Genomic DNA, 18,234 nt, shown 5'->3' on the forward strand with positions numbered 1-18,234 from the left:
GCTCTCTCAGGAAGAATGTGTTTCACAGTGTCCATCCCATGGCTGCTCTTATCTGCAGGCAACACTACCCCTTTTTCTACGATCTCGGCTCAAACACGGCTGCGTGTCCCTGCGGTGTGTCCCCTGTGCAGCGAGCGCAGGCCGTGCAGGAGCCACGCTCGTGCAAATGTTTGCAGGATTGTTTCCTTTCCCTGCCTCACACAAACAGCAGTTAAGATAACTGTCGGATGGGGTGCGAGTCCCACTAATTGCAGGTCTTGTGCGCGGCACAGAGCCGTCCCTTCGGCATCACCCGCTGCTCCAAAGCGGATCTCGGGAGCGGCAGCGGGAGCCGGGCGCAGGCTGCCCACAGAGCCTCCCCGCTCCCGCCCGGGAGGAGATGTCTGGCCAGTCGGATGGAGCGGGACGTCTGAAAGCTCTGAAAACTCTCTGAAAGCTGCCTTAAATAATTATAATCACATATTACAACCACAGTATTGAATCCACAAGGTATGACTTTTTAACTCCCCTTTTCTTTCCCCGTTTCCCATCCATGTTAACACACTTCATTTAAGTGCTGCCTGACAATTTATGCCGTGATTAGATTTTCCCTTTGAAATATCATAACAGCACTCATTTTTCATTGTTCCCAGGTGATTTAATGTGTCACCCTAATTTCTACTTTGAGGAAAGAAAAGGTTGTGAAAAGCATATTTCCAAAGTGATTAAATAAGTGGTATTTTTCACTGAAAAAAGGCATCTGTATCATTTTGACTTTCAAAATGTGGTAGAAATAGAAATAGACATGAGACAGGATGACCTTACCCTGAAGCTGTGTTTCAGAGTTAATGTTTCGACAGCTGTTTTGGACTTAAAGTTCTCCAGAAATTCCAGTATTTATTAATAACCAGTGTTACTCATTAACTCTCAGGTTTTACTTCTATCCCACAGAAAAATATTGACAGTGCTAGACACTTGTTGTTGTACCTGAAACAAGGAATGATTTGGGGTCAAGTCCCGCTCTCTTTAAGCTTTTGAATCAATAAAATCCCAAACCCTAACAGCAGGCAGGTCGCATTGGACAGGAGGATGTTCCTGGGGGCGCATAGTGCCGCCAAGGCCAGCAGGGACCTGCGCAGGGGCTCGTAGGCATGGAGGAGGGGGCTTTACCGCTTCGCAAGACGCCTCCTAAAAACTCCGGGCTAATTTGCTTTCTAGCACACGCACAGCAGAAGGAAAGGGTCACAGTTCGGCTCCCCCTGACTCTGGCTGACATTTCCTCGTATCGCAAGGATCTCAGGCAGGGACTTCAGGTCCCAGCGCCCTGCGGAGCGGGTACGCAGAGTCTTGGGGCAGGGGAGGCCAGGCCGTGGGGCAGGACTACAGCAGCAGGCGAATGAATGGATAGACACAGGAGGCAGCGAGAGAAAGATCAAAACTCTCAAACCTAAATGCTCAGTATACGACTGACTTGAAAAGGTCGGTGGTTTGTGTTGTGCTGGGTGTTTTCCAGAGGAATCAGGGGTTCAGCTGCACTTACACTGCAGACCCCGCTGCCCCTGGGGTTACCTGGAAGGAAGATGTGCCGGGGGAGGGTTAGGCTGGGCATTAGGAGAAGGTTCTTCCCCCAGAGGGCAGTGGAGCCCTGGCACAGGCCCCCCAGGGAGGCATCACGGCACCAGCCTGGCGATGTTCCAGAAGCGCTTGGGCAGGGCCCCAGAGACACGGTGTGAATTTGGGGTGCCCCGTGCAGGGACAGGAGCTGGGCTCGATGGTCCTTGTGGGTCCCTCCCAGCTCAGGGCATTCTGTGATTCCGTGACTCCCTGCCTCCTCCGCCCTCCCCAGCAGCAGGAAGGGGCTGGCAACAGGCGCCCCGGGGACCCCGGCCCCTCGGCGGCCGCAGGAGCCCCTCGGGCTGGGCCGTGGCTCAGCCCCGGGGACCCCCCGCCCCTGCCCGTGGGGACCCGCGGGGGCCTCGGGGGGCGCCCCCGGCGGGCGGGAGGGGCCGGGCGGCCCCGGGGGGGCGGGAGGCACCTGGGCGGGAGGAGGGGCCGGGGGTGGGGCCCGGCCCGCCCCCGCCGCCGCCCCCGCCCCCGCCCCGGCCCGCAGCCGCCCGGCGCGGCGGGGATGCCCGGCGGGGAGCGCGGCGGCAGCGCCCGGCTCCGCCAGGATGAAGAAGCATCACTCGGTGCAGGGCACCTTCAGCCGCCTCTTCGGGAAGCGCCACGGCAGCCCCGCCGCCGCCTCCCTCTTCGCTACCAACCCGCCCTGGATCTTCACCCAGGAGGTGACGGCGGAGAGCGCGGGCGGCACCGGTCAGTATCGCCTTCCTCCTCCTCCTCCTCCTCCTCCTCGTTACCCGGGGCTCCCCCGGGGTCGGTCCCGGGGAGCGGCAGGGGCTTTATTCACCGCCCGCTTGGGAAGCTCCGGGAGGCCGTTCTGTAGGGCCGGCTTACCAAAGCGCAAGCTTAAACCCGCGCCCCTGCGGGCCGGCAACTGGAGCGACCCCCCCTTCCCCCCCCGAGCCGAGGCGCGGAGGCTCCGCACGGGCGGCTCCGCACCGGCCCGCTGCTCTCACGGGGCTTAGAAAGCCGAGTTAAACCTGACTAAAGCAGCCTGATGAATAGCTGAGAATCTGTTTTATTGCTTCCAGTAGCTCTTTCCCACGCCATGCTTGATCTGCTCCTTCCCAGGTTTTAGTTATTTACTTGTAGACCCGTCTCTTTTAGGACCGTGTGCGGGCGGGGGGGAGCTGGGGGTTGCATATTCCTCAGGATTATTTGTATTTCTTTGTGGTTTTAATTGCAATACCGTGCCCCGGAGGCTCATGTAGGAGTGAGCCAAATTAATATTAATGGAGCCAGGTAGATAAAAGATAGCAGTTTGTGGATGAAGTTTGGCGGCTGTAAGATTCCAAAAACACCTCTAAACTTAAAAATGGAAGCGCGGCTCGCTGAGCCGTGCGATGGGAAGCAGTGTCCATCAAAGCTATTGCAAGGTGGTTACACCCCAAAGGCCAAGCTGGTGAAACTAAGATAAATTGAAGATGTGACAGAGTTTCATGCAGCTCTTAAACACAAAAGGAAAATTGCTGATTTCTAACTGTCATAAATCTGAGGAGGATTCAAGCCTCCCTCTGATGTGGTTTGGATTTAAAAAAAAAAAAAAAGTTGCTGTGTTTGCTTATTACAAGCCTGATTTCCGTGGCTGCAATTGCAGTACAAAGGCATTCCTTTCAGGTGTGGGGAACTGCCGTGTGGATCAGCTTGCAAAGTAAAAGCCAGGAGTCCTTGAAATCTGAGCATAAATAAAGGCTGTTTAATCACTCCTTAGCATCCTCTTGGCATTTATATCATTAATTTAATATGTGTAGGGTAGTGTGACACACAGAAGCTGAGTGACCATGTTCGAAGTAACATGTGCTGAGGTGCGGGCTCCTTGCAAGGAACAGCACGCTCGCGGCTGAGCAGTCCAAGGGGCAGGTTTATCGTGTCCCGACTGCTGCAGTGCCACCGTCTTACCCAGTGAAGCCCCGTCCCTGGCCCTGCTTCCTGAATATTTGCTGCGTAGCTTCGCGCTACCCCTGCTGCCAAAAGGAGTCCATTGCTTCTGCTAGTCCCCACCTTAGTTTTTCATACATACAAAGTAAACACAAGTTAAGCAATGTGGAAAGGGTGTAGGTTTGCATGTCACTGACTCAGAGATTCCTGAACACGGTGACTGATGCCGCCTCGCTGTGAGCTGTGGATACCCCAGCGTCAAACCTGCTACGCCTACTCCAGGTGATGCAACCCCGAAGTAGGAAGAAGTTCCACTGCCTGTGTTGCAGATTGCTTATTTTATTTCCCATGACTGAGAGGACACAAGCACTCCAGAATGTCAGAAAGTGGCCAAAGCATGGTTTGGGGCCAGCCACTTCTGACAGCCTCCAAAGGCGTGTTTTCTGATCCCTCCTTCCAGGAAACGAAGCTGGCGGAGCACAGGTCTTACTGGTGACAGGCTCTTAGCAGGCAAGTCCTGTTTATCTAGCAAAGAAAACACAACTACAAGCACTTCATTTTACTTTAATTAAATGCATTCAGGTTAGCGATGCTTAGTAATCTAGGATCAAAGACCTTGTGATCTTTAAACCAGTTTCTCAATGAGTTTACCTAGTGACTTGTTTAGTATAAAACTGTCGTCGTTTCAAGTCTCTGGACTGCTGTATCGCTGTTCCACAAAGCGCTCTGAACCCAAACCCTCGTGTTGCATTGGCCTCAATTCTTGCTGCTTGCCCGCCGAGTGTGGGGTCACCCAAGGGGTTATGCAAAAATAACGATTTGCTGGCACGTCCGGGACTCCAGCAGCGCCTCCTTTGCGCTCAGGCCCCTCGTGGGCAGGGAAGTGTTAAACTGTTGGTAAGACCACGCTAACCGAAGTGCAGGCTGACGAGTATTTTCAAAGTTTAAGAAAATCTCCAGTTTGAAGAAAAACCTGTTGCAGAAGTTTGGGATAAGGGAAAGGAAGCTGTGCCTGGCCGTAAGGGCAGCGATAGGGTGAGGGATACTCCTGGCCGTGTCCCAGGATAACTTGCCTTGTAGTGGGGGGAGAAAGGAAAAGCTGACGTGCTTGCTGGACTCAGTGGCGTGTCTCACGGTTATGCGGCATTCATCTGCCTCCAAACCCAGAACTTCAGAGGCTGTGACAGCTCGTGCCCAGCCCCTGGCGTGGTCAGGTTCTTCATTCCAAGTGTTCATGCAAGTGCTTTTCTGCTGTGGGAATACACACACAGGCATTTGCTGCCCTCCTTTTATTTTTTTTTTCCTCTCCACTAAACTCAGTGTAAAGCTCTGTTTCCTTGGGAGCTTCTTGCCTGATCTCTGCCCTTTCAAGGAGAGCAGAGACTTAGTGACGGCCACAACTGCATGCCATGGCAGTCTATGGTGGGCTGGGGACGCTGGTCGTGGGTTCCAGCAGCGCGCGGAGGGCCCGGGCTGTGCCTCGGGCCAGGGAGGGGATGCTCGGGGGGAGCGAGGACGCTGGCTGGGGCTGTGGCACAGCCGGTTGCTTGCACGGCCTCGCTCCGGGACTCTGGGGTGCAGCAGGCTCCCCGGCCGGGCCGTCCTGCTTCAGCGAGCGCTGCCCTCGCGTTTCGGAGGCTTAGAAATGCAGCCCGGCCCCTTTGCCTGTGTGCGGAGCTTACGCAGCCTTCACCTTTCTGCTCCTTGGCTTTTAATCGCTGTACGATACTTGACAGAAACTGTTTCTGTGCTTCATATGTTAACGGGGGGTCAGGTTTGAAGACTCCTTCCAAACCTTTTAGGGGGGGGGGAAAGAAAATTTATTAATATCTTGGCGTTAGTGTTTTGGTGCGGAGGGGGAGGTTGTTTACTTCTTCCTTCTCACTGAAACCACCATCGAAATTTATTAGGTGCAAACACTCCTGCAGAGTTTTCTCTCTGATCGCAGCTGTTTTGCTCGCGTTCCCCCTCCTTCCTCAAACCCTCGTATTTTCTTTAATGTTGGTCTCCTTGGCTACGAATTATTTGTGTATCTCCTTCCAGCCAAGGTGGGGTTTACGTGCTTCAGTGCTTCTGCTTGTTAATTCATGCTGTTAATCAGACACAAAGAACGTAATTAAACTAATTTTATGAGCTTTATTCACTGTCAGAAATAAACCGGCCCAAAAGGTGTGGTTCAAGGTAAAAGCAAAGGGCTGGGAACCAAGAGTACCCGGTGGCTTCTCCTGCTTGTAACAGCAGGGCTCTGTGGCGGCTTTTCTGCCGTAACGTCTCCATTCACGGTGGCATTTTGCGGGCAGGCATTCGGAGCAGGCTGAAGTGAGAAAGCGTTGCGGCAAGCCCGGTTTGTCCTCCGGTGCCGGTTGCGTCAGGGGTCAGAAACAAATTGCTCCAGCAGCATGCAGAAGGATGCTGCGGGCGCTGGTGGTGTCCGTCCAGTGCGGCAGTGGCATCTCCCTGCCCCTGCCCTCAGCCGCTGGCAGCAACACATGGATGGGGGGGGGAACCTCCTTGGGAAGCCCCTGCGTGTCCCGGTTCCATCGCCGTGTCGAGCGGTGCAGCGAGGCGTTCCCCTCCGCTCGCCCTGGTCTGGCTCGGCACGAGCCAGCGGGGGCCCTGAGGGATGGTGCCACTGCCAGGGGCCAGGGACGCCTCCGCTCTCCCTCCCTGCGACAGGGACCAGCTGTCGCGACAGGGCTGAGTGAAGAACCTGTAATTAACCCTGCGCTTTGATGCAACCGCTCCGCCCGCAGGGCGGCGGGCGAGGGAGGGCAGGAGCTCTCTCCTGTTGGCGTGGTGCGCGGTTAGACTCTGCTGCTGCCTCCCCCCTCATTCCAGCTGCTGACAGATCAGCCAAGATCTGATCCTGCCTGTGCTTACGAGCTGGTTTGTGTCGCCGCTGCGGGCACCTGCCCTGGCTGGACCCACCTCCCGCTCTCCTGGGTGTCGGAGCCTCGCAGCACTCAAAAGAGCTGATCCAGTTGCTCCTGAAGTATTTTCCTTCCCTAAACATAATCTGGGTGGGGAGTGAATTGAGTGCTTGGGCTAACTTTGACCCTCCTGAGGTAAATTTAAGTTAGCTACTATTAGAAATAAGCCTTTTGGAACAGACTTCACATCTGTGCTCTTTAAACTCCAGCATCTGGAGCTCTGGGAAGGGTCTCTGCACCTTGTGGGTGTGTGCCAGGGCTGCCGGTGCCTGCCCGGGGCTCCCACTCACCTGGGACCTTCCTCCTCCCATCTTCAACTCAGCCCCAAAACACCCAGATGCTCCTCGGAATCTGACGGGTTTTGCCCATTCCTGGGAGCTGATATAGCAAATTCTTCACAGCCCTTTTTAAAATTAGGTGGCGTCCACTGTTGTTTTTCCTGTTGCCTCAAACGCAGTGCTGCCGCTAACAGCCTTCTCTTCCCCTCAGGCGATGTGATTGAAGTGTACTATGGTGACAATCGCTTCGGGACGATGACCGACTCTGGCACAGCAACACTTAAACCTCGTCCGAGAGTCCGGCCGCTGCTGACTTTCTTACCCCTTGTGAGTATCCAGCGCGCCGCTGGGATCTGTTACGGCAGCGTGTGTAACTGGTGCCCAGAACCAGCTGGGCTGGCTGCTGCTCTCCTCCTCTACCCGAGGGAAGAAAATAAATGAAAAGCAAAACCACTCTGTAATAAAACTGGATACGAGGGATTAGGAGGTGATCTGAGTTCAGGCCTTGTGTTGGACGTAGGCAAGATACTCAGGCGAGAGACGTAAGCATCATCAGACTTGTATTTTCAATTAAAAAAAAAAAATTGCTGAGCATGTAGATGATAGATCTGGCTTGCACCGCGTTTTATCTAACCGCGACTGGCAGCACCTCCTCTGGATCAGGCATGTTGCTGGAGAGAGCAACAGCAAAACTGTGTCCTGATTACAGCAGAGGAATGAGGAGGTGATAGAGCCAGGTGTCTGTGCAGAGGCTGATTTTCCCACCTCTGTATGAGGGAAACCATTCCCTGCAGAGCCACCGCTGCAGGGACCGAAGCAGCCAGTGCCAGCACGGTTGCTCAGAGATATTTTAGAGCTGGCAGTAGCTGAATCTGAAGTGATTCTCTCAGGTCACTGAAGGTCACTTAAGACAGTGAAACACTTAAAAACCCTTGGTCTTGACAAGGAAATCCTCTCTGAGAGCAAGGGCTGTTTTTGCTCACACGTCCTCATCCTTCAGAGCAGCCACCACCTTCAGCAGAAAATGGGCTGGTCTTCTGTCACCTGGGTGCGCTTGGGAGTTGATGGGGTTGTGCAGGGGTTACTTGGAGGACAACTGGGGGGGAGGGTTTATCTATTTGAGAGCATAATTAGGAAGTTATGAGGTTACACGGGTTCTAAACAGGTGAAAAATCTCGCCTGGGCTCCAAGTCAAGTACCCATCGGAAAGTGCCTGAGAAACTCCTCTCCAGTAGCACAGGCTTGGGAGTGCGACCATAGCTGGCACCCCATTTCACCACATTTCTAGAGTGCAACTGGCCTTTTGCATCTTTTTAGAGCTTTCAAATGCTTTACTAATGGAAGGGTATGGGGCAGAGAAATAAACAGCACAGGCACAGCTGGCCCTGGGGCTTTTTTCCCCTCTATTGCCTTTGTGAGGGTCCCCCTCACTGTGCTTCTCTTCCAAGAGCAACAGGTTTAACCGAAGCAATTAGTAGGAATAAGCAACACTTTTTAAGGACCAGTCTGTGTTGGATATTTGCATTATTTTGATTGGGTTTGATAATGATTTGATTTGGCACAGGCGCTTCTGCTGCCACATACATCCTTGCTCTGGGCTGTTGCGCAGCTCCCACCTTAACCCTTTGTTTCCACCCAGCTGCGCTCTCGCGCGGGGGGAGGCTGAGAAGCAGCTGCCTGCATGGCTGTGAGTCAGGAGGATGCACACACCCTGCCCGGGCAGCCGGGCCCGCGGGGCTTCGTGTGCCTGGCAGCTCTGCCCGCACGGGGCAGCTGCCTTCCCCCCGAACCGCCGGGCCCTTGGCCGCGCCGTGCAGCGAGCTGAGCCGCAGCAGGGGCTGCAGGAGAGGGGGCTTCACTGCCTGCCTCTTGGGCACCACCATGTCCCTCTGCCCACCTGGCTTCCCAGGCACTGCAGGTGCGGGCAGAGCTTTGGCATCCTGGGGGAATAAATTCCTTTAACCACCAAACTTCCCTAGCTTTGCTTCAAAACAAGGAGTTTGGGAGTACTTCATATTTGGAGAAATCCTTGGCCTCTCTGAGACCCCAGGATGCCAAGCAATCGTGTTTTGTAACAGGCAGCCTCAAACCTGGTTCATTTAATGGGTGGGAAGTGTGGGCTCCCAAGAGACGATGGGAGCTGGGGGGGCTGTCTCGCCTTTGCTGGAAACAGGGGAAATCTGACTCTGTTCCAGCACTGAAAAGTGATTCCTGGTGGTTACAGTGAAAGCTCCCCTCAGCGGGATCCTCGGCACACATAAATCTGATTCAGGTCCCACAAACTGGAAAGGCAGGTTCCTGGCGCACCACCCCGAGCGCGGCAGCGGCTCTGAATCAGCTGGAGGTTTGCTGGGCTGGTTGCGCCCCTAGCAAACACGGGAGAGGGAAACAACAATCTTTCCGGTCATCTCTGGAGACTGGCAGCGTACTGGAGATGCTTTCCATTTTCGAAGCCAGCTCATGACATGATGGGTGGGTTTTGAGAGAGATGCTGAGCATTAGGAACTGCAACGGAAATTTTCGGTGTGAAACAGGCTTGCCCAGTTTTTAGGACCTGTTGAAATGACACGTCCAAAATTACCGCTTGTTTATGAAATGTGGACTCTGTTTCCTCCAGCTTTGCATAGATCTCTTCCGACTGCCATTCCTTTTCTACTCTTGTCCAAACATGTGATGCATATATTGCTTTTAATTCAGTGCCCAGACATCTTTGTCTTCCTGTAAATGAGCAGGTATCCTCAGTGTGCTCCGGAGGCCGGCAGCAATGAATTTCAATAGCAAATGGGAACTGCTGCGTGGTTTTTGGTATCTCATTTCTCTGGACAATTCAATTATCAGCTCCTGAAGTGCCTCTGTTAGCCTTTGTCTTCCCTGTGGCTTTCAGCTGAAGTTAAGGATCTTTCCTCCGCATTGTACCGTATCTTTGGGTCCGGTAAAGAGGCCTTAGCTGAGGCGTTGCCGCCAACAGATCTGTCCTGATGCCTTAGCAGACCGTGGCTTTTCCATCAGCACCAACCTGTGCAATCCCAGGAACGTGAATCCCCACTCTCTCTCTCCTGGCTCACCAATAACCGGCTCATTCCTTGTGGTTATAGAGGATCTTCGGTCATCTGCAGGGTAATGGACTTTGCCAGCGAAGCGTGTGTATTTTCTTACTATTTTGTCAAAAGCTGGGGGATTCCAGGGCACTTATGAAGGAGCCCAGGCTGCTGCTGTTGAAGTCAGCCCTGCCCCAGCAGCTCCTACGTTCCTGAGCCCCCTACACCGGGCGGCACACACTGTTCTTGCGCTGTCTGAGCCCCGGATGGGGCTGGCTGTAAACCCAGCTTGACCTTTGATCAAGGAGCCTTTGGAATCCTACAGCAATCTCTTGTAAAAATAGTGGTAATGCCAGTGAAAGGCAAACGGTATGCGCTCGATCACTGCCTAGGCTTTTGTATGCAGAAAGCCACCGAACTGAGCGGGGCAGGCTGGGCGTAGGGTAGCGTTTCCTTTGCGCTAGGGGCTGTTCACAGCTAATGCAAACAGCTGCCTGGGGTGGGTACAGTGTGACAGGGAGGATGCTGGAGCCGGGGAACAGGGCAGTATGTCCCTGACCGCTGCCCATGGGTCTGTGAGCTCCTGCTGCTCGGGGAGTGTTATCTCCCTGCTGCAGGTCTCCAAGGCCGGTCTGTGAAAGCCCAGTCCACTCCTTCAGTCACTTACGTCTGCGCTGACAGCCTGATTCAGCACCGGTTTGTGTTTCAGACATGGGTGTGTTAGTGTGCGTTTCATGAGCAACTCCAGTCCCTCTGCAGAGCGATTTTAGCAGTGAGTCACTGGAGGAAAGGAGAGGCTTTCTGCTTCTGGCAGGTGTTACAGGGCAGGAGCCCTGGTCAGCACTCCAGGTGAGTCAGTGTGCCGTGAATATCTCACGGTGGGTGGCTGTAATTATCCAAAGTGCCCTACCTGTAAGCATGCTCGCAAATGTGTAGGCTGCTAAATTGCACGGTCCTGCACCGGCTAAATGCACTGCTGAGTTTTCAGCATGAATGAGAGAAGGCAGTAATTGAGAGCGAAACATAAACCACACAAGTAGCAGTTTTCCCCAGACTGTTCAGATATGCTGGTGCCAGTTTCCCAAAGAGCTGGAGGTCTGTCTGTGACCAGCGCGGTGTGTACGTGACTGCAGGATGGGCTGGCAGTGCTTGCTGGAGAGCGATACCCACAAAACAAGTGGGAGCTATTAAATTTGCTTGGTATGCGAACGGTGAGAAACTGGTGCTGCTGATCTTGTGCTGGGGAGCCCTAAGCTTGGATGCGAAATAGCCGTGCTCCTCTCCAGCCCCTCTGCACCTGACTAGCACAGGAGGATTGTGTCCATGGCTGGTGCAACCTTCATCACTTCACTCGTCCCCTTAAACCCTGTCAACGGCAGCTACTGCAAGGACCTCCGTGTCTCGGAAATGGCCCTGGATCCCATCAGGCGCCTGTTTGCACAGACAAATTTCCAGCTACACAGGCTAGGGCCTGCTTGTCAGCGCTTTGCTCTGATACCCTGGGCGTTAAACTAACAGCTCCATTTTCTCGACTATTGCAGAACGCCCAGGAATCCCACGGGGTGGCTGTGCCAACACCGTCGGTGCCAGAAGACTTTGAGGAAAAAGCAGCTCTTGGTAAGGGATCTTCTCTGCCGAGTCCTTGACTGGTGGTAAGCGCTCAGCAGTACCGTGCCTTTGGGGAAGGAAGCGTCTGTGTATCAAGCTCTGGAGGAGACAGTCTGATTGTGAGATTTTTTCATGCTAAAATAGAGTCTACTATTAATTTTTTTTTTAAGTCATTGAAGTTTAATTAATTTCTAGGGGGTGAGGCATAGTAGCTGTTACAGTTCAACAAACGTTAGACAGCTGCTGAGCAAAATAAACTGGCTTCCTAGGAGGGCAGCTGGCCAGGGGTGATGCTAGCCATCATGGTGCTGATGGGGAAGGTGCTCACACTGCCTGCTCTTCCTCTTTCTTGCAGGCTCCGGCTCCCAAATCAATGGCAACTACCGAATGTACAGCTCGGTGGGGGACCTGCGCCCTCAAGCTCTCGAGGGGGATGACCTGGATGAAGACATCCCTCCACCTCCATCAGTACCCCCGCCACCTCCTCCAACAGCACCGGTGCCTGCGCCACCACGGCCAGACTCACCAGTCCCTCCACCGCCTGAGATGGTGCCGCCACCACCGCCACCACCCGAGATAGTGCCGCCACCTCCTGCCATGGCAGCTCCACCGCCTCCGGCCTCTGCCCTGTCCTCCCCTGGCACACCAGCTCCTCCAGACTTCATCCCGCCAGCCCCGCCGGGTGCCTCGCCGCTCAGCCGGGCCCCTGCACCCTTCACCACCGGCATCTCCAAGTGGAAGTCCGAGACGGTGCTGAACACGAGGCAGGCGGATGCCGAGGGGCCGCTCTGCCCGGCCGAGGCTGGGGTGCCGGCTGCCCCTGGCCCAAAGGAGAGCCTGCAGCCCAAGCACTGCCCCGAGCCCCACCTCACCTTCCCCAGGTCCTTCAAGGTGCCCCCACCTGCCCCAGCCCGCTCCTCCTCCATCCCCACGCAGGAGAGCCAGCCCATCCCCAAGCAGCCTCACGCCCGGCCTCCCCTCCCACCCTGCTTCACCATAAGACCCGCGGCCAAGGCTCATGCGGGAGAAGCCGAGCAAAGAAATTCCCCGCTGAGACAGGCTGTCGCGAAGCCTGTGCCGACTCCCCCGCCGCTGAGCCCCAAGCCGGGTCTAGGGCTCAGCCAAGGGTCGAATCCTGCCGGTCGCCGGTCTCCGTTGCCAGGTTCTGAGATGGAGAGGGTTCCCCAGCCGAAAACAGCCGAGACACACTCGCCTCCAAAATCCGAATCTCTCTCTGCAAATGACCTGGACCTCCCCCCTCCGGACTACCCGACCTGCGAGGACGACTGGAGGGACGCCAACAACCTGAACAGGCTGCGGCACGAGCTCTCGGCCCTCCTGCGCTCCCCACGGAGGGAGGAGAGGCCGCTGGAGAAGCCGGCTGCAAGCCGGCCCGCAGATGGCGGTGCCAGCGGTGCCGACCGTGCCGGCAGCCATGGGCCCAGTCTCAATGGGCCCCAACTCAATGGACCTGCTGGGAAGGATGTGCAGCTACCCACGGGAGGGGACAGCGAGAAGAAAGAGGTGTCCAGCAGCCCCCCCAGTGCCAAGGGGGGCTCTCCCGGCACGGCTCTCCCCGCTCCAGAGAGCTGCCCTGCCACGCAGACCTGCAGCGTGATGAAAATCAGGAACGAGCTGGAGGCTGTGCTGTCCCTGAAGAAAGAGGGGAAACCTGCCCTGGGGCTCAGCAGCCAGAAGCAGATCACTGAGAATGGCAGCAGCACCCCACGTATGAGGAAGAGCCCCCCTGACCTGAGGAAGAACCCCCCTGACCTGGGTGACTCGATGCTGCCGAAACCAGCCCCAAGCCTGGTCCCAGCACCAGCAGCTGCAGTGGAGAAGGATGAGACGGGGTATGAGGACCATCCTGCTCCTGCCACTAGCAAGGCCACAGAGAACCTGGCCCCTGCTCCTGGGTCCCCTGACAGCAGCGTGAGCCCCCCAGACCCACCTCAGGGACCGGCAGAGGAGCCCCCGGCTCCCACCCCGCCCTTGCCCCCCATTTCTCCCACACAGAGCCCAGCACCGCAGCCCCACCCGGCCGTCTTCCAGTACAAAGTGCACCGAGCTGGGACTAGCCCAGCCGAACCACCCCATGCCTTGAGCTCGGCTGAACCACCCAGCCCCGCCAGCTCAGCCAGGAGCCCGCAGGGCACCTCAGGAGCAGGGCAAGAGGAGGTGCTGATCCACCCCGTGACGGGCGAGCGGGTGGAGCGGGGCTCCCCCATGGCGCTGCTCCTGGCAGCCCGGCAGCGTGCCCAGCGGGGCCGGCAGGGTGGTGAGGTGGGAGCCGCACCGCGGGCGAAGCCGCCCCCGAAACTCAGCAGCGCCTCATCGGACACCACCTCCACCAGCTTCTACCGCCACGAGTCCAAGCCCTACTCCTTCACCGTGGTGCCCCGGCTGCCCACGGCGGGTACAGCGGGGTCAGGATGGAGCAAAGCTCTGTCCTTCTCCAGCTCCTCGGAGCAGGGCCGGGACGTGCGGGCGGTGGGCGAGGAGCAGCCTCCGACCCTCCCTGGGCACCGGCAGACCCCTGCCTCCAGCCTGCTGCGGAGCCTCCTCGAGCCCGGGCAGCCGGACCAGCCCGGCCGTGGCATGCCCAGGGAGGAGGAGGAGAACAGGGAGGCAGCACTGGACTATGGGATTATCCCCCCACCCCCCGAATTCAGTAACGAGGTGGATGAGGCCGAGGGCCCCCTCCCAAGCCAGGAGGAGAACCGCAAGTGCCCCAGCTTCCCCGACTGCAGCCGGGGCTCGGAGGCGCCGCGGTATTTCAGGTGGCCGGGCTACGGCCGCAGCTATGGGGGCAGCCATGAGCTGCCGTCCCTGCTGCCCTCGGAGAAGAGCAGGAGGAATAGCGACTTCACGCCTCAGTACCCAGATTACAGCAGCTCTGTCGGTTACTTCAGCCGCTGCCCGAACCCCCGCCCGCTGATCAAGAAGCGCCTGTACGTCTCTGAGTCCGACAGCTCCTACCCCCGGGCAGCTGCAGCCCCCCGGGGCACGGGCACCCACTCCTCCTACGGCCCCGGGGGGTACAGCTCCCCGGCTGGGGAGGGGGTCCGCCGCCTCAGCTCTGCCCACAGGAACGGCCCCACGAGCGCTCAGGGCAGGCGGACGTCCCTCGATGCTGCTGGAAAAGCCGCACCGCACAGCGGTGCCGGGGCTGACGCCAAGTACAAGGGGCAGAACGGGGATTTCTCGCCTGCCAGCATGGTGGCAGCCAGCAGGTACGTGACCCCCCTGCCCCGAGCTGGCCCCTTCCCTGTCCTCTGCATCCGTTTGATCTGAAGGGGAGGAGGGCTGGGCCCTGGGCTGGCCCCAGCGAGAGAAGTCGTGGCCCCTTGGCTCGTGCGGTGCTGCCAAACACCAGCTGTGGTCGCTCCCGGCCAGGGTCTCCTCCCGCCGCCTCTGTCCGGAGCTGCCGCTGTGGCAGGGCTCCTTCCCGGTCCCAGCCGTGGCCCTGGCACCCATCGCCCTCTCCTCCCCACATCGCTGAATGGAGACACGAGGTGACAAAAGTTGCCCTGCTCCACTAGAAAAAAAAAATTACAATATTGAATAAAACCAAAAGGTTTCCTTGGCTTTCAGTGACTTTCCCTCTGTTTTCCCTCCAGACCTGTCCTCGGCAGCTCGCAGTATGGCAGACCTACCAACACCTTCACGGTCAGGCCCGGGGCACGGCAGCCCATCTCCTACGCCTACCAGAGCGGCCACCGATAGGCTTGTCCGCAGGGCGGCTCCGGCTCCGCCGCCTGCCTCCGGCTGGGACGGGGTGAGAAGGCGCCTGGGTCGGTCGATTCCTTCTCCGCGGGCACCAGGGACGGTCCCAACCTGGCCAACAAACACTGCTTGAAACTACTGATGGAGAAGGTGGGGAGTGAATGTGGGACTTGGACTCTTAACAGACTGTCACGGAGAGCCGTTACTTCAGAGGACAGGCTGCTGTCTCATTACGTGAGCAAACACGGTTTTCCTTCTCCTATAGCCCCCCCCATGTTATTTTCAAAATTGCAGCCTGATAGGTCTTCTAGGAAAGCCAAAAAGCATCCTTAGTTCTCTTTAAAGAGCGTCACCACTGGAGAGATTGTTTTCAGTTTGTTTTTTTTTAATTGGTTTAAATCCAACCTGCTTGGGATTGGCAAAAACCAACGGGGAGACGTGCATAATGGAAGCAAGCCATTGTACAGCTAAATGCAGGGGAATTAAAATAAGAATGTGAGGCCAGTGGGATAGAAATAGAGTTTGGGATGTCTAGATCCTAACCTCTTCTGCCCCCACCTCCTTTAACAGCCTTGAGCAAATCAATGATGCCGATGCCTTAAAAGCAGCTCCCGGCTTGCAGCGCCTGTCCGGCCGAGCGGGGCCGCTCTGCCGCGGGGGTCCGAGCCCCCTTCGCCAGGGGGCATCTGCAGGGGGGCAGCGACTCGCCCAGGTGCGGTGCTGGTGGTGCTTTCCTCGAGGGGTCTCTTGCCACTTCATACCCACGTAAACCCCACCTCTAAAACCTAAGCCACGGAGTCCTTATAAACTGTTATACTGAGACTTGGCTTTAGTTTGTCTGATTTGGGGGACTAAGAAGCTAAATTTCGGTGTGCTTGTAGCGTATTTGTTGCTCCTGGTGCGTGGAATGTCTGCAGTGACATACCCAAGGGACCTGGCTCCCGCGGTTCCCGTGAGCGCTTGCCTGGGCGCGCGTGCGAGCCTGTCCCTCCTGCCGGTGCCTCTCGGACACAGCCAGCCGTGGCTCTGCAGGTGGGTGGGAGCTACGAGTAGCCTTGAAGTGGGTATTTTATACCACAGAGTGAGCAGTACAGTCTCACGGTACCTGACCAAAGTTTTGAATACCCAACCTCCTGAAATTAGAAACCTATAATCTTCCTCATAGGTAAACTTGCTGAAAATCACTGTAAGATAAGTGTAAAAACTTGTAGAGAATATTTTCTAGTCACTGACAAACGAAAAGCACTTTGAGACATTAGTCTACTTTTATGCAAAGCACTTTCTCTTTTCAGTACCTTACAATATCATTAGTTCCACTCCAGCTTACCCTGCATCGCACGCACCTGTGTACGCAAGCAGATTTTGCTCTACAAGTCAACTCAAAAATCAGTGGTAAATTTTCTTTTATGGTGGAGTTTTCAAAGGAGTTATCTTGATATTAATGTCATCTTGCTGACGTTCTACGTTTTATGTTATTTCCAACTTTACCTAATAATTTGTCAGCTGTTTCAAATATTGCAGCAGCTTCAAAGTATTCTGAGCTTTACGTTGCTGTGAATAAAATGAAAACACAAATACCGCGATCAATCTAACGGCTAATTCCAGTGGCGTTTTGATGCCAGTAAGTCGCAGTGACTTGGAAGATTTCCAGACATGCTCACCCCAGCCAGTATTGAAATAACACATTTTAAATATCCCGGTGTCGTTCTTTAACAAATGCTTATGGAGAAAAGTGACTATGGAGTAACTATCTGGGTGTTTGTGCCGGTGCCATGTGGAATAGCTCTTCCTCCTCAAGGCATGGAAGTTTCCCCATGCGAGGAGCATCTCGAGGATGCTGAATTATCTGTGGAAGTAAAGCCACGCTCATCCTGTGATTGGCTTCAGGGTCACGTTTTAGTATTGGATGAAGTTTCACCAGTTTAACTTGAAACAAAACAAAGAAGCCCCACTGATAACGTTGCAACCTAATTGGTTTTTCCTCCTGATATTTCTTTTTTTTCCAAAAGAGTAAGTTATAACTGCAAATTAATTCTCAAATGGTTTTAAACTTAAAGGCTTGTTGGGAGACTTTGGCCTTCAGGATTGACTTTGCCCAGAAATGGTGTGCATGCAATTTCCCTCCTCAGGAATTCTCCTGAATTCAGGTGTATCCCCACGAGTTTTGGTTTTGGGTTTGGTTGGATTGTTTGGTCTTGAGCAAAATGTGAAACTCCAATGGTGGCACTTGCTTTGAAATGCACATTTGCTATTTCACCCAGACACGCAATTCACATGTAGTTGTAATACGGTGTCATACGGTGTGGAGTGTCCTGTTTCTAGCAGATGTGTATTTGTTTATATTAAATATTAGAAGCATCATAATGTAAGGCATCTTTATGACCTAGCCATTATTCAGTCAAAGAACACCCATTTTGGGAACGCGTAGTGGTCTAAGTGGTAACTAAACCGGGTAGGAGTCTGCTCATGGTTGGAAAACTGGTTAGCGTGAATGTTTTAAGCAGGGGAGCTATTCTATTCTTTAAACGCTTCAGGCTGTCCTCGCTGCTTTGGAGCGCATTAAGCAAAATTCTAGTATTTCAGCAACAACTAGACATTTATGCTGGGGCCATGGGGAACTGTTCGTGTTACAAAGAAAGCCCTGTCAGAGCTGTTGGCAGCCAAAGCACTTGGGGAGCAAGTTAAATCCGTAATGAAGAGCGAGGGCCTCTCGGCTGCTTGGTCAGGTAACTTTGTCAGGACAGCACGTGGATAAACTCTACTCTGATTCCAGTTTCTGCTCCTTCTCCCCAGCTCTGTTTCAGTATATAAATTTAGCAATAGAAGGTGAAGAAATTGCGAGGTAGTAATGGAGCAAAGCGACCTACCTTACAGCCCATCTCAGCGCCGAAAGCAATCTTGACGTCTGACAATGGAATTATTCTCACTTCAATCCTCTTGCTGCAGCTTGGTCATTCAGCTCTTGATATGACTTAAATTATCCCCTGTAGCTGCCTCTTCCTCAAAAGTACCTGCTAAGGTAGTGTAACTGAAAGAGCTTTACTTTTAAAGTGTCGAACAAAGTCTCTTATTTATGAGTGCCATTGAACACCAACCTTCTTGCATTAAATATGTCTGGACGTATTGTTCTATTACACGTGTGGCCTGACTTTATTTGGTATTGCTTAAGTGGTC

At 54.9% G+C, this 18,234-nt stretch overlaps 1 protein-coding gene across 3 annotated transcripts; it reads left to right on the top strand.

Annotated features, from left to right (window-relative positions):
- Positions 1-210: 210 nt before the first annotated feature.
- C21H6orf132 (chromosome 21 C6orf132 homolog) lies at positions 211-18,191 on the top strand. 3 transcript variants are annotated; one of them, XM_075115790.1, is made up of 5 exons: positions 211-489; positions 6,900-7,015; positions 11,268-11,343; positions 11,690-14,567; positions 14,955-18,191. In XM_075115790.1, the coding sequence occupies exons 2-5, from the start codon at positions 6,944-6,946 to the stop codon at positions 15,058-15,060; spliced, it is 3,132 nt and encodes a 1,043-aa protein (XP_074971891.1). In that variant the 5' UTR covers positions 211-489; positions 6,900-6,943; the 3' UTR covers positions 15,061-18,191. The 3 variants fall into 3 exon arrangements, with proteins under 3 accessions (XP_074971891.1, XP_074971890.1, XP_074971892.1); XM_075115789.1 differs by lacking the exon at positions 211-489 and adding an exon at positions 2,049-2,295; XM_075115791.1 differs by lacking the exons at positions 211-489; positions 6,900-7,015 and adding an exon at positions 2,215-2,295.
- The last annotated feature ends 43 nt before the right edge of the window (positions 18,192-18,234 follow it).

The sequence above is a fragment of the Phalacrocorax aristotelis genome, chromosome 21, assembly GCF_949628215.1.
Source record: "Phalacrocorax aristotelis chromosome 21, bGulAri2.1, whole genome shotgun sequence".
Taxonomy (NCBI): domain Eukaryota; kingdom Metazoa; phylum Chordata; class Aves; order Suliformes; family Phalacrocoracidae; genus Phalacrocorax; species Phalacrocorax aristotelis.